General features: G+C 41.3%; 1 protein-coding gene across 4 annotated transcripts in view; it reads right to left on the bottom strand.

Annotated features, from left to right (window-relative positions):
- PPP2R2C (protein phosphatase 2 regulatory subunit Bgamma) overlaps nt 1–14,924 on the bottom strand; it is a 236,908-nt gene that overhangs the window by 14,037 nt on the left and 207,947 nt on the right. For all 4 annotated transcript variants that reach the window (XM_089691602.1, XM_089691604.1, XM_089691600.1 and 1 more), the window contains 2 exons: nt 6,026–6,195; nt 1,406–1,497 (listed from right to left, as the gene is read on the bottom strand). In XM_089691602.1, coding sequence (XP_089547728.1) covers nt 1,406–1,497; nt 6,026–6,195 — 262 coding nt within the window. The remainder of the gene's footprint in view (nt 1–1,405; nt 1,498–6,025; nt 6,196–14,924) is intronic.

The following is a 14,924-nucleotide window of genomic DNA, read 5'->3' as shown; positions in this document are numbered from 1 at the left end:
CAATCATTATCAATGTTTAAACCAAGACTCTTAACATTTTACCCCAGAAATTGAAAAATCACAGCTCTTCATACATGTTACTGATATTTTTAAGATTTTACAGCAATTTTGAAACTCTATTTTAGCACTGCTGCTATCTGGGTCAGCTCTTTACCTACACGACAAGTGTGACCCTGCTAAATTTATTGTCTAATGAACAGGAAGGGGAATTGCTTAAATAGGGAGCACATGTGCTATCCATTCACTGGAGTATCCCTTCCTCCACGCTAATTAGTGCTACATGTATGTCCAACATTGTGTAGTGATCTTCTGAAAGTCTGGTAAATATATATATATATATATATATATATATATATATATTTCTGTCCTCATGCTATAGATTTTTGTAGATGCTAATAACAATATTCTAATTCTCACAGTTATGCCCCTTTAATCACAGACATACAAATGGGTGCTTGGTGCATGTTTCAAATGCTCTCAAAAGCATTCCATGATGTCTAAGGCAAAGGTGTAGTGAGCCAAAAGCATAAACATACAAGCAGCCACAAAAAGCTATTTGCAAATTGCAGCATCAGTGGGCACTTCCAACCACATACTGTAGCTCCCATCTGTCTCTCATTTGATGGAACAGTCACTCTTTTGGGTCCAAGTCCCTCTGCCCTTTTTCCTCCTCAGTTGTCCCTCTTTATGGCATAATGTATAGACTTCTAAAAAACAAAATATACTATTTTTCAAAAATAAGTAAGTAAATGAAAAGCTGGTTTAAAGGAAAAGTAGTAGTGAAAGTTTTTTTTGCATATTAATTCTTCATGGTCCACGTAATTGAGGGCATTGTAGGTGTATGGCACCCCCACCTTTAAGAGTGCTGAATGCCCCATAAGGCCAAAGCCCCATTCCCCAGATGTGCCTCGGCATCCACTGATGGCAAGAAGGATTTCATAGGCAGAGGGTGAACGGAAATCATGCCTATATAGAGTTCCTCAGCCTATGAAAACTTAGGGGTCAGAGATACATTTTTTAGAATACAGTGATATGAATGTCATTTGTGGCACCTGCAACCCCAGACAATTCTCACTGCCAATGCACAAGAAATATTAATAAGATAAGTTGATGAGCAATGTATTATTTAATAGATGAACCCAGTTACAGTCAGATAGAGCACTCACCCTACTCATACTCTGAGGGTCTTTCCTTTGAATGTACAGACTCAGTATTTTCTCTGTAATTTTCACAATGCAAGCATTCCAAAGGAAATTGAACTGCCGTAGTTTGTGACAATTCCCTCTGATATTCTTATTGCTGCTTAGTACATTTCTTATTAAATAATCAAACCTGGCATTAAATGGTCAATGGTCACATACAGTTTTGTGTAATAATGCTTTTCATAACAACAGTGAAGTGTTACCTGTCCGAGCCATTCCAGGCACACTCAAACTTATCGAAAATGCAGTCATTTTCATAGAGGGAACATAATTTACTCCTAAGGTAATCGTGAACCTGCAGGAAAAAAAATTATATTGCTGAATATTTACTTTGCAAAACTTCAGTATCCTCAGTTATAATTTGTCTTACAGGGACACTATCTAAAGCTTTTAGGGTTGAGTAGGCCACAGAGCATTCACGTCCAACTAGATTTGTTCTATAATACTGAAGACATTTCTTTACGCATCCAAGTGGTTTCCTCAGTTCGAAGTGACAGAAACATACTATAGCATTAATACCACATGGGCAACTCAGTGACCTCAACTGAAATATGAAGATTAGAGAAATATGCTTTCACAGCTTTTCCCACCTCTGGTCATGTTCTTGAATAATCAGCATCTGCTTTGACATATCACATGATACCGTGATGACACTGTCAATTTGCCCATTCAGGGTCCGGTAATAGTGTCTGCTGATAGCTCTCCCACCCTGCAAGATATACTCATAAATCCATACTCCTTCGCTCACCCCTTGCCACATCAGAGACCTCACTCTTGCTTTAACGCAGTAGTTCTTAACCATTTTTTAGTCATGGACCCTTTTTAGGAATCTGATGACAGCTTTGGATCTCCTCAACAGAAATAGTCACAAAAACACAACTTTGCATGCAATGAATATATATTTAATTTGTTTTATTGAAATTTGATTGCCTCATACATTTATGATAACATAAGGTTCGACAAAAACTAAAAAAATGAAATACAATCATCTTGTGCAAATTAAACAATATTATTTTAACTCTGCTCAAATCTACTCCTACTACTGCTAGTAACTAATATATTTACTACTACCATTAATACTACTACTCTATCACTCTCCCTCTCTCTCTATCACTCTCCCCCCTCCATTCACAAAAGTATGTAGAAGCAAAGGGAATTAGAATGCTCAAAGTTAGATCCACCAAATGAGGGTCGGTTTGTGTCAAGGCACAACAGAAGCGCAGCACAGTGGCTAAATAGTTAGCACTTCCACCTGGCAGTACTCGGGTCGTTGGTTCAAATCCCAACCATGGTACCACCTGCCTGGAGTTTGCATGTTCTCCCTGTGCCTGCGTGGGTTTCCTCCCACACTCCAAAGACATGCTTTTAGATCTTGTCTAAATTGGCCCTAGTATGTGTATGTATGAATGTGATTTAGGGACCTTAGATTTTAAGCCACTTCAGGTTCAAGGTTAGGAACTTATGTGAATGTATAATATATATGTAAAGCGCTGCATAAAATTGACGGTGCTATATAAGTACCTGAAATAAATAAATAAGACTTATACATTTTTATCTGACCCTCGCAGACCCCCCGTGAACTTATTCATGGACCAAGAACCCCTGATCTAATGGATCGGGGCTTCCAGGTATAGGGGTACAGATGACCTCCCATATGTGACAGTGCTTGTGTCTAAGCAGTCAATCACCACAGCCAAATATGGCCATGTTAGAAGTGGTATTGATGTCATCCACCTGGTAATCTCCCACACCATCTGACCCCAGCAAGAACTCCTGCATTCTCCTAGTCCTGAATCTGTAAGTATACCTTCCTGGGAGGGGGTGGCTAGCAGAAGGCCTTTTCATTTTGCCCTGAAAGAGCAATGTAGACTGATACTTTGGTTTCAAAGCTTTCTACATCACTGACATAGAACATGTATAGCAATAAGACATTCTGTTCATGTTTCTAACACTCATTCAATGCATGCTTTTTCAAAGTCAATGACTCAAAAGTATTACACCGGAGAAAGCCAGGCAACCTGCACTCTCAGGAGCCCAGCAATGGCAGCCACCATTCTAATTTCTTGATGGGTGAGATTTTAAGGGACACTGGTAAGATCCTTTTCTTTGGAGGATAAGTTCACCTTTTAGTAAAAAATAATAAATGCACTATTTTTTTTAGGTAAAAAAATGTGCTTTTATTATTTTTGTCTGCAGGAGCCTGTAAAGCATTGCAACTGCGATTAGCATATCACTGGTGCCATGCAGGTCTTCTGCAGATTTGTCAGTATATCTGCTTGGGATGTACGAGCATGCAGATATACTTACAGGAATAACGAATGGACTACTACGGCGCTCCACAGGGCCATAGCAGTTCATTGAAAAAGAGAGGAAGGCGCCTCTAAGTGCAATATTGACAATTTATTTAGTAAACTGAGAAGGAGCCTATTGAGCATGCTCTGAAATGCATTACCGCCCCCTTCACCTCTTACATCCAACTCTGCACTCCAAGCTTCATTTTGATGCACAGGCACATCCTGGACTCTACTTACTGATCCTATAGACAGAGTTTGCTGCTGAACGGCTGGATGTCCCACCTGGATCTTAATACATCACACAATGAGTCTTTTTAACTATTTATCTTGTAAGTGCAATTTATCTATTGTTTACTAAATAAATGGTCAATACTGCTCTTAGAGGAGTCTTCCTCTCTTTTTCTTGTTACTGCATTAGAGCCTTGCTTCCACTCTAAGAAGAGCTGCCTCAGTGTTACTGTTCCCATCCATCCATCCCAGATATTCACCTGGCACCTTTTTCCTACAGCTACAGAGGTTGGGCTCCAACAAGCGCGCCCTATATAATATACATTTGCCGTAGTAGTTCATTGAGGACTACAAGTTGACAGCCACCAGGCTGTCAGGACTTGAAGTCTCTCATTCACAGAAGACTGTAAATGAGTGACACGGCCGGGCACGTTTTTTGAAATATTTGACAGCAAGCAGGGAGGAGAAAATCCCCCACTAGCTGTCAAAGCGGGGAGTGGTGGCCAGTCTGATCGTAACATGTTACATGTTAAACCCTGAATAAGGGTGTAACATGTAACATGTTACGAAAGGTGAACTTATCCTTTAACAACATTCTTCACATAAAATGATTTGTGCATTTGATATACTGTATTTCATGCATGCTGTTACCTGACAAATCATCCCTTGTGTATGCATCCAATAGGTCTGGGACTGCTGCTGGGCACTGCCATCTTGGGTGTGATGTCAGCAGACCCAGCAGATTCAGAGCTGTCACTCAAGTGACACTCCATACTACTCCATGCACACCTTCCTCAGCAGCTAAATTAAAAAGTTATGCAGGAAGGTGAAAGGGGGGGGGGGGGGGGGTGGAGAAGCTGGGCCAGCGCAGACATTCCCAGAATAGGAGAGGGCTATGACATGCAAGAAGGCTGGAGGAACTATTGTTGTGGTAGGGAATTCACTCTTCTTAGAATAGTTAGCTTTTCTGTGAGTTCCAAGGCAGATTTCAAGTGAACAAAAAACGGAAAATGTAATACTTACCTTTCTGTAATTTTCCTTTCCTGGTGCCTATCTATGGCAGAGTACACATGGTTGGTAGTTCCACCCACATCCAACCCACAGGACCAATATAACTCTATAAAAGAAAGCGAAGCACCCTCCCCGCCGCATTATCGTAACTAGACTCAAATCAGTCACAAGAACAGATACAATGGATAGGCACCAGGAAAGGAAAATTATGGAAAGGTAAGTTTTCAATTTTCCATTTTCATGGTGCCTACATGGTAGCATACATATGGCAAATAACTCACTACCGGGGAGGGAAAGTGCTGCTGAAAAAAAATGTATTTAGACATTATGGCACAGAAACCTGCAAGATTTTTCTCCCAAAATCTTGAGAGGTGAGACTGGCTGGATCCAGGCTGTATTGGGACATAAACATTGAGAATGAAGACCAGCTTGCTGCCCAACACATTATCTCTGGACAATATTTTGCTAGAGCTGCCCATGATGATGAAATTCCCCTTGTCGAATGAGCATTCACTTCTTGATGGACAGAAACACCACTAGCCCGGTAAGCCCTGTGTATAATAACAATCAACCCAGTTATTGCCTGTTTTATTGCTGCTCATCCTCCTCTTGCCCCCCTAGGCACTACAAATAAACCCTCATCTTCCCAAAGGGGTAGAGGGTATTGTCACATCCAATTCATGTAATCATGATTAATCCTGCTTTTCTGGGAACGCTGGCAAAACCCATGTTTGAGTGGAGTGATATATAGATGGAACCTCGGGTACGAACTGATGAATAGGTTGAAGGACTACCCTGTCTGGGTAGAATATGATATAGGGATCCTGAGAGCCTAGGGCTTGTATTTCTGAGAATCTGTGACCTGAGGTAACAGCCACTAAAAAAAGCTGTTTTTAATGTGATGTTTGGGTCTAATTACGAGAATGGGGTGCAGGGGGTTGGGGTAAACCTTCACTTTCTTTTATAGTTATATTGATCCTGTGGGTTGGATGTGGACGGATCTACCAACCATGTGTATGCTGCTATGTAGGCACCAGGAAAGCTGTTTATGGAAAGGTCTCTTTAAGAATACCTTCATGATTTCTCTCTGAAGTGAACTCTCCTTTTTCTTTTATGTATAATCCACTAGAGAGTCATTGACACCAGCAAAAGGGTATCTTACATGTTTGTGCATGAGCTCCACAATGTTATCTGGCTATTGCCGTAACTCATATGGACATTATTGCTGCACCAGGCTTGGAAAAATCTTATTACATTTGAGCTGGTGTTCTCACAGGCTGGCTCCTTTACCTGGTATGTCTCAATGGGTTTGGTCTCCATGTTCAGGTCCCAAACTTTAACCGTGAGGTAATCGCGTGTGAGCATGTACCGGCCACTGTGACTGAATTTGACATCCGAAACTGATGAGATGATCTCAGAAAAAAATGACCTGTTGCTGGGATCCTCTGGCTCTTCATAAACTGCAAATAAAGAGAAAAAAAACATACTGCAGTAACAGGTTGAATATGTATACTAGGCTTTTGTGAAGCACTGGCTGGCAGGATTGCAGACGTCGTATACGGGCCACCTAGGTTTCTCACCTACACATAGTGAGGGGCTCCAGGGTCTGCGTCCATTAAGAACAAAACATACTTTTTGTTTTCTCAGAATCTTAATATGTTCTGCTCTAGGTCCTGGAACGAGGAGGCTTTGTAAAGTTTTGGGCAGGATAAAGCCACATCTTGCCTTTTAGCCAGACCTTGGTATAAATCTCAAGTGTATATGGGCCTTTTTACATGAGAGATGACTGATATTCAGGGTGTCCTCTCTCTTCCTTTCTCTACTGTGTGAGCCTGCTGCTGGGTGAAAAAAAGCTGAGTGCTGACAAAAAACTAAAAGGGTTGCCTGCTTGTTTTAGGGAACCCATTAGGAGGCAACTCATTAGTCAGAAGCTGACCTGGATTTAGTCTGTAGCTCAAATAAGCAGATGTAATGGACTTGCTGTACATGGCCCTCCTGCTATTTGTTTAGTGCCTTGCTGAAAAAAAAGGACAAACTTGCTGGACTCTTTCTGGGTGTCCCCATCTTGTGCATGGCGTACCGTTGCCAATACCAGTACAGCCTGTCCCCCTCAGGCTTCATGTAAACTGGCAGCTCCTGAACTTGAGTTTAATAGCTTTTGGTGTTTTTTTACCAAAGCTCCTAAACTCAACTTCATAAAAGCCTATGGGGTTTATTTACTGAAGCTGGTTCATGCAGAATCTGGTGCAGTGGTACATGGCAGCCAATCAGCTTCTAACCTCAGCTAGTTCAATTAAGCTTTAGCAGTAAAACCTGGAAGCTGATTGGTTTCTATGCAGAAGTGCACGAGATTCTGATTGAACCAGCTTTAGTAAATAACCCCCTATGTGTCCATGTACATATAGGCTTTTAGCAGAGTTTAGGAGCTGAAGCGTTTAGGTGAGGTTAAACCTCCCTCCTGAACACAGAAGAATTGCATTCAGGATAGGAAAGATTTGACCGCTGACCACAGGAAAATGCAAAATGCAGCAAAAACGCATGTAAAACGGTACTGTGTTTACATGCGTTTTTGGCAGAGTTTGCATTTTCCCGCAGCCAGCAGTCTGGGTAGGCTAGTGTACATGTAGCCTTACACTTCTTACAGTGTCTCTCAGGAGCCCTAGTCAGTGGTAATTTATAAGGAATAGCAACCAAAGTTTAAGTTTATGGTTTGCATTGCATGTCAATTGAATATGGTCAGGTTTAAATTCCACTAGGGACAATAATTGCATGGTGTTTGTAAGTTATCCCTGTGTGCTCTGGTTTTTCTATGGCTTCTACCCATACTGACCCCAGTGTTTATCTGTATAGCTCAGAATTATTAGACTGTAAGCTACTTAGCAACATTCACTAATGTTGACCATAGTATAAGAATGTTTATTTCTCCAGAATTTGGGAATATTGTAAAATATCCAAGGGGCTGAATGTACCAAATGCTCTTCTTTACAGTCTTTTTGGTCATTTATTTAACATTACCAAATTTTTGATTATAAAAGTAAACTCACAATAAAAAAAATAGCATCTTTCAAATTTTGTTTAACTAGCTCAAATATTCACTATTGTTATTGTAGCACACTGACCCCATGTGGGACCTTGCTCTTGTCCCAAGGTCTATACAAGTGGGTTCTAGTGGGTACGAGCAGCCAGGCACACAGCAGTTCCCAATCTCTCAACAAAATGATCAGGCAGCAAGGGTTCTTTTTGAAGTTTAATGCTGATTTAAATTGGTTGGCGTGTTGGGGGAGCCTTGGGATATTCTAAATCTAGTGCAAACTGAAACTACCTAAACTCCTCAGAATGAACTTGTGATAAAAGAGAATGGACATACAGCCTAGGGGACTCCCACTCTGGAAGCAGCCCCTAAGCCAGCAACTCAGGAACATTCTCTCACAAAGGGTGAAACAGCAACAGTCTCTCCAGGATCTCTCTCAGGCCTCTACTCACTGGGGTTTATTTATTGGGGTTCACTGAGAGTCTTGTGCACTTCTGCATGGAAACCAATCAGCTTCCAGGTTTTCATGCTAAAGCTTAACTGAACAAGCTGAGGCTAGAAGCTGATTGGTTACTATGCAGAAGTGCACACGATTCTGAGTGAACCAGCTTTAGTAAATCTCCCCCAGTGTGTCCTTGTATACATGGATGCCTCCTTCCAATACCAGCCAGACCCTGTACTATAAGCCACCCAGCCAGATCCTGTACAGACATTCTCTCAACTGTTCTCAGCAGCTTTATCAAAAAGGCCCTCCAGCTCTTCTTGAGCGTGGACCTCGTTGAACCTCAGACCTGCAGTCTTCAGCTAATCTGCTTAGATGGGCAGCAGTCCCTCCAGGTTGGGTCTCTTCCACCAGGAAAAGAGACACCAGGCCCTAGACCAGGGGTGTCAAACTAGCAACCCTCCAGCTGTTGATAAACTACAAGTCCCAAGAGGCATTGCAAGGCTGACACTTAGAAGCATGACTCCCAAAGACAGAGACATGATGGGACTTGTAGTTTCGCAACAACTGGAGGGCTGCCGGTTTGACAACCCTGCCCTAGACTATTTGTACACATCTTAGCCCCCTTCTGGTCACTCCCTTGACCAGTGATTGGCTGAGGCTGTATGAATAGTCAGCACAGGGTCTGCCTCTTCAGGGGGAAGTAGTTGAATCTGCAACCAGCAGGACCCAGACCAGCCAAAAGCAGCTGAACTCTGCTCCACTGGCTGCAGAGGAGACAAAAACTAAATTTACCTGATTCTACTAGCAACCGACTAGGAGAGGGCTACATTATGTTTCTGGTGTTGAAACATAAAATAGTTATTTAATTCTTGAAACTGCACTGCATCACAGGACTGAAGGAATCAGCTCCATCCTGGGATATATTTTACATAGGAACCACACAGCTACGCAATCTGTATCCAAGAATTAAAGGGATGGAACTGTTGGCATGACTGGAGGAATTAATTCATAATTATGATTATTTCAAAAGGTAATGAGAAAGAAAGAACATATGGAGAACAGGCACATGCTTTAGAACCACACGGGGAAAATTGTAATCTGAACTTCTCGTGCAGCATCTTCACTCTGGAGTCAAGGTCACTCTCATTCAGTAAAACAAATGAGAAATCCAACTTGGACAAAAAAAGATCTAGCTTATTTCCCATAATGAAAAATGGAAAAAAGTTTATTACAGGGTGGCTGGGCCCTGCTGACCCAGCTAGCCATATACTGTACAGTCACCTTGGTTGCACTGCAGTTATTCAGCCTATGGACTTCTGTTCAGTGTGGCTATATGTTCTTTAATTGTCCATTACGTTGTTATATGTAACAATATGAACCAGCTTTCTGAGCGAATATATTTTCCGCGATAATAATATTAAAATATTACTTATAACAAGTTATTTCCCTTACGTGGCACAAGATTGACATGCTTCCCTGCAGCCATCAGCAGAGTGTAATGAATAATACCCTGTTACCTCTCTGCACTGTCTCCTCTGCTGTCGTCTGCTCATTTAGACATGTACGCTGTGCTGTTTATAGACTGCTGTGGGCGAACCCTCACTAGCACAGGATGCTTCATATTTCTGTGCCATTTGCATATATTATCTTTATTTTAGGACTGTGCTACCTGCAGTAAAAGGAGCACTTACATTGTGACCATGCTTCAAAAACATTATACAGCAAGAGCTGGATATTTGCTGTCATTCTGGTTCTCATTAGACCATTAGACAATCATTTATAATTGCACCCCATTGCTTCGGTGTATGCTTGCGTGTAAGGTGCTGATAACAAGGGACAGCCTTGCAAGATGTCAACTGACAATGCAGAGACTGCATTCAAAAGAGCACTTTTTCAGGAGCAGTATGAGCGGTATTGCAGTACTGGCCTATAGAGAAAGTTAACCACTAATCCTGCCCATACAGAAATGCACTCCAGGACACAGTCAGTTGGACATTTCAAATGATTATATACCAAGATATTCAACCTGGCATGAAAAATGTGGAGGCTGCATTTGCTTGCTTATACTTCTGAAAATGCTCGTCGCCTGGCTGTCACGCTGATCCAAAGTCTCTGGGCTCCATAATATCATTGGATTAAAGGCATTGTAACCCTTCCTACTTGCACCTTGAGGTTTATACTTGCATAAGATGTGCATTGACCATGTAGTTTCATGGTGTAATTTGTCCTGTATGCACAGCCTACAGTAGAGCCATGGCCATGTTCTCTTTCGCAGAGACGGAGTAAATAGGAAAGGTGTGGTGTCTATCTCTATGTGAGAAGTGATCTCAGAGCGACTGTGAAAGAGGACCTAGTTGATGGAGAGTGTGATGAGGCTGAAGCATTATGGGTAGAACTGCACATGGGGGTGCGTACTACAAAGGTAATCATTGGAGTTTATTATAGGCCTTCCAGTGTTAATGAGGAGGTGGAGACTCAGCTCCTTGCACAGATCGAAAAGGCTGCAAGGGCTGGGACAGTGATAATAATGGGGGATTTTAACTACCTGGAAATTGACTGGAGTAATGGTACTGCAGGAACGGTTAAAGAGCAAACATTGTTAAGCCTATTACAGGACAATTTTGTGGTACAGTTCATAGAGGCCCCAACTAGGAATGATGCTCTGCTGGACCTGGTAATCTCAAACCATGCAGAGCTTATTACAAATGTCCATGTAAAAGAACATCTGGGTAGCAGTGAGCATAACATGATTTCATTTATTGTTAGCTGTAAACAGCAAGCACATATGGGAAAAATAAAAACGCTCAATTTTAAGAGAGCTAATTTTCCAAGGCTGAGAGCTGCTCTCCAAGACTTAGACTGGGAGGGAAAATTGGCATTAATGAACACAACACAAAAATGGGAGTTCTTCAAAAAGACTGTATGTGGACACACTCCAAAATATATTCTCACAGGCAACAATCTTAAAAGGCTAAAAATCAAACCTATGTGGCTTACGGCCAAAGTTAAAAAAGCTATAGATAATAAGAAAAGAGCTTTTATTAAATATAAAAATGAAGGAGCGCTATCATCATTTAAACACTACAAAGAATATAACAGAATATGCAAAAAGGAAATAAAGGCCCCAAAAATTGAAACCGAACGACAGATTGCAAAAGATAGCAGGACCAACCCCAAAAAATTCTTCAAATATATTAATAGTAAAAAGGTCCGGTCCGAGCATTTAGGCCCTTTACAAATAATCTAGAGTGGGTGACTGGGGACAAAGAGAAGGCAAATTTATTAAATACCTTCTTCAGCTCTGTGTATACAAAGGAGCATGGGGGAGCTCTTGTCCATAATGGGCATGGTATTGACACAGCCCCAGATGATCCACAAGTGATATGATCAAAAAATATTTAGACAGAATAAAGGTGAATAAAGCACCTGGACCGGATGGCATACATCCACGGGTCCTTAAAGAATCGAGCTCTATCATTTCAAACCATTGTTTCTAATTTTTAGGGACTCTTTAATGACTGGCAAAGTACCACTGGACTGGTGTAAGGCCAATGTGGTGCCAATATTTAAAAAGGGGTCAAAATCTTTACTAAGTAATTATATTCCTAGATTGTAAGCTCCAAGGAGCAGGGCCCTCCTATCCCTCTTGTATTGAACTGTATTGTTGCAGTATTGTCTCCTATTATATTGTAAAGTGCTGAGCAAACTGTTGGCGCTATATAAATCCTGTATAATAATAATAAAAATAGATCTGTTAGTTTAACTTCTATAGTTGGGAAGATACTGGAGAGTTTAATAAAAGACCACATAGATGAGTTCTTGCTGGAAAAAAGTATTCTAAGCAACAGACAGCATGGATTCATGAAAGTCAGAAGTTGTCAAAAAATCTGAAATTTTTTTATGAGGAGGTGAGGAAAACCTTGAACAGAGGGGTGATGGTGGACGTGGTATACTTGGATTTTGCAAAAGCGTTGACACAGTTCCCCACACACAGCTAATGTGTAAGGTAAAGTCTACGGGCTTTGAAAAATCTGTATGTAAATGATTAGAAAACTGGCTAAAAGATCGTATTCAGAGAGTAGTGGTTAATTATTCATACTCTGAATGGTCTGGGGTCATCAGTGGTGTACCCCTAGGTTCAGTGTTGGGACCCTTACTTTTTAATATATTTATAAACAATATAGGGTCTGAGATTATAAATCCCATTTCAGTCTTTGCAGATGACACCAAGCTGTGCAGTGGAATAATGTCCTTACAGGATGTCTCCAATTTACAAGCCGACCTCAATGCACTGTTTAATTGGGCGACTATGTGGCAAATGATGTTTAATGTTGATAAATGTAAGGTTATGCACTTGGGGGCTAAGAATATGCATGTATCATACATACTGGGGGGGGGTACAACTGGGGGAATCAATGGTGGAGAAGGATCTGGGGGTTCTGGTAGATCACAAGCTTAATAATGGCATGCAATGCCAAGCTGCGGTTTCTAAAGCGAGCAAAATCCTCTCTTGTATTAAAAGAGGTATAGACTCCAGAGAGAGAGATATCATATTACCCCGGTACAAATCATTAGTAACACCTCATCTGGAATATGCAGTTCAGTTTTGGGCACCAATTCACAAAAAGAACATTGGGGAACTGGAGAAAGTACAGAGAAGGGCAACTAAACTGATACGAGGCATGGATGAGCTCAGCTATGAGGAAAGATTAGAGGAACTGAATGTATTCTCTCTTGAGAACAGGAGATTGGGGGTGGGGAGGATATGATCAACATGTATAAATACATCAGTGGTTTATATAGTGAACTTGGTTTAGAGCTATTCACCGTGAGATCATCACAGAGGACAAGGGGGCACTCTTTACATCTGGAGGAAAAGAAATGTAATCTCCAAACACGGAAAGGTTTCTTCACAGTGAGAGCTGTGAAAATGTGGAATAGACTCCCTCAAAAGTTGGTTCTGGCCAGCTCAGTGGATTGCTTTAAAAACGTCCTGGAGTCTATCTTAGATACACAGAATATAACTGGATACTAACATTTATAGGTAATGTTGATCCAGGGAATATCTGATTGCCTCTCAGGGGATCAGGAAGGAATCTTTTCCCCTGCAGGAGCAAATTGGATCATGCTTTGCTGGGGGTTTTTTGCCTCCCTCTGGATCAACTCTGGGTATAGGATTATAACTTTTTTTTTTTAATGGTTGAACTGGATGGATATTTGTCTTTTTTCATCCAGACTAACTATGTAACTATGTAAGAGTAAATGTTCACATTCTAGTGTCAGAAATTTCTGTTTGTGTTCAAACATGAGGTATGCAGCATGGCACTGCACAGGTTAATGCATGACTTTTGTCTGTAGTCTAGGTACTGACACTTCCTGTGAGGACACTATATACAGTCAGGTCCATAAATATTGGGACATCGACATAATTCTAACATTTTTGGCTCTATACATCACCACAATGGATTTGAAATTAAACGAACAAGATGTAATTTAACTGCAGACTGTCAGCTTTAATTTGAGGGTATTTACATCCAAATCAGGTGAACGGTGTAGGAATTACAACAGTTTGCATATGTGCCTCCCACTTTTTAAGGGACCAAAAGTAATGGGACAATTGGCTTCTTAGCTGTTCCATGGCCAGGTGTGTGTTATTCCCTCATTATCCCAATTACAATGAGCAGATAAAAGGTCCAGAGTTCATTTCAAGTGTGCTATTTGCATTTGGAATCTGTTGCTGTCAACTCTCAAGATGAGATCCAAAGTGCTGTCACCATCAGTGAAGCAAGCCATCATTAGGCTGAAAAAACAAAACAAACCCATCAGATAGATAGCAAAAACATTAGGCGTGGCCAAAACAACTGTTTGGAACATTCTTAAAAAGAAGGAACGCACCAGTGAGCTCAGCAACACCAAAAGACCCGGAAGACCACGGAAAACAACTGTGGTGGATGACCGAAGAATTCTTTCCCTGATGAAGAAAACACCCTTCACAACAGTTGGCCAGATCAGGAACACTCTCCAGGAGGTAGGTGTATGTGTGTCAAAGTCAACAATCAAGAGAAGACTTCAGCAGAGTGAATACAGAGGGTTCACCACAAGATGGAAACCATTGGTGAGCCTCAAAAACAGGAAGGCCAGATTAGAGTTTGCCAAACGACATCTAAAAAAGCCTTCACAGTTCTGGAACAACATCCTATGGACAGATGAGACCAAGATCAACTTGTACCAGAGTGATGGGAAGAGAAGAGTATGGAGAAGGAAAGGAACTGCTCATGATTCTAAGCATACCACCTCATCAGTGAAGCATGGTGGTGGTAGTGTCATGGCGTGGGCATGTATGGCTGCCAATGGAACTGGTTCTCTTGTATTTATTGATGATGTGACTGCTGACAAAAGCAGCAGGATGAATTCTGAAGTGTTCCGGGTAATATTATCTGCTCATATTCAGCCAAATGCTTTAGAACTCATTGGACACCGCTTCACAGTGCAGATGGACAATGACCCAAAGCATACTGCAAAAGCCACCAAAGAGTTTTTTAAGGGAAAGAAGTGGAATGTTATGCAATGGACAAGTCAATCACCTGACCTGAATCCGATTGAGCATGCATTTCACTTGCTGAAGACAAAACTGAAGGGAAAATGCCCCAAGAACAAGCAGGAACTGAAGACAGTTGCAGTAGAGGCCTGGCAGAGCATCACCAGGGATGAAA

Source organism: Staurois parvus, unplaced genomic scaffold (assembly GCF_062004578.1).
Source record: "Staurois parvus isolate SC_StPar_1 unplaced genomic scaffold, SC_StPar_1.0 ptg000564l, whole genome shotgun sequence".
Lineage (NCBI taxonomy): Eukaryota > Metazoa > Chordata > Amphibia > Anura > Ranidae > Staurois > Staurois parvus.
The sequence above is the reverse complement of the archived record's forward strand: the minus strand, read 5'-3'. Positions and strand labels throughout refer to the sequence as shown.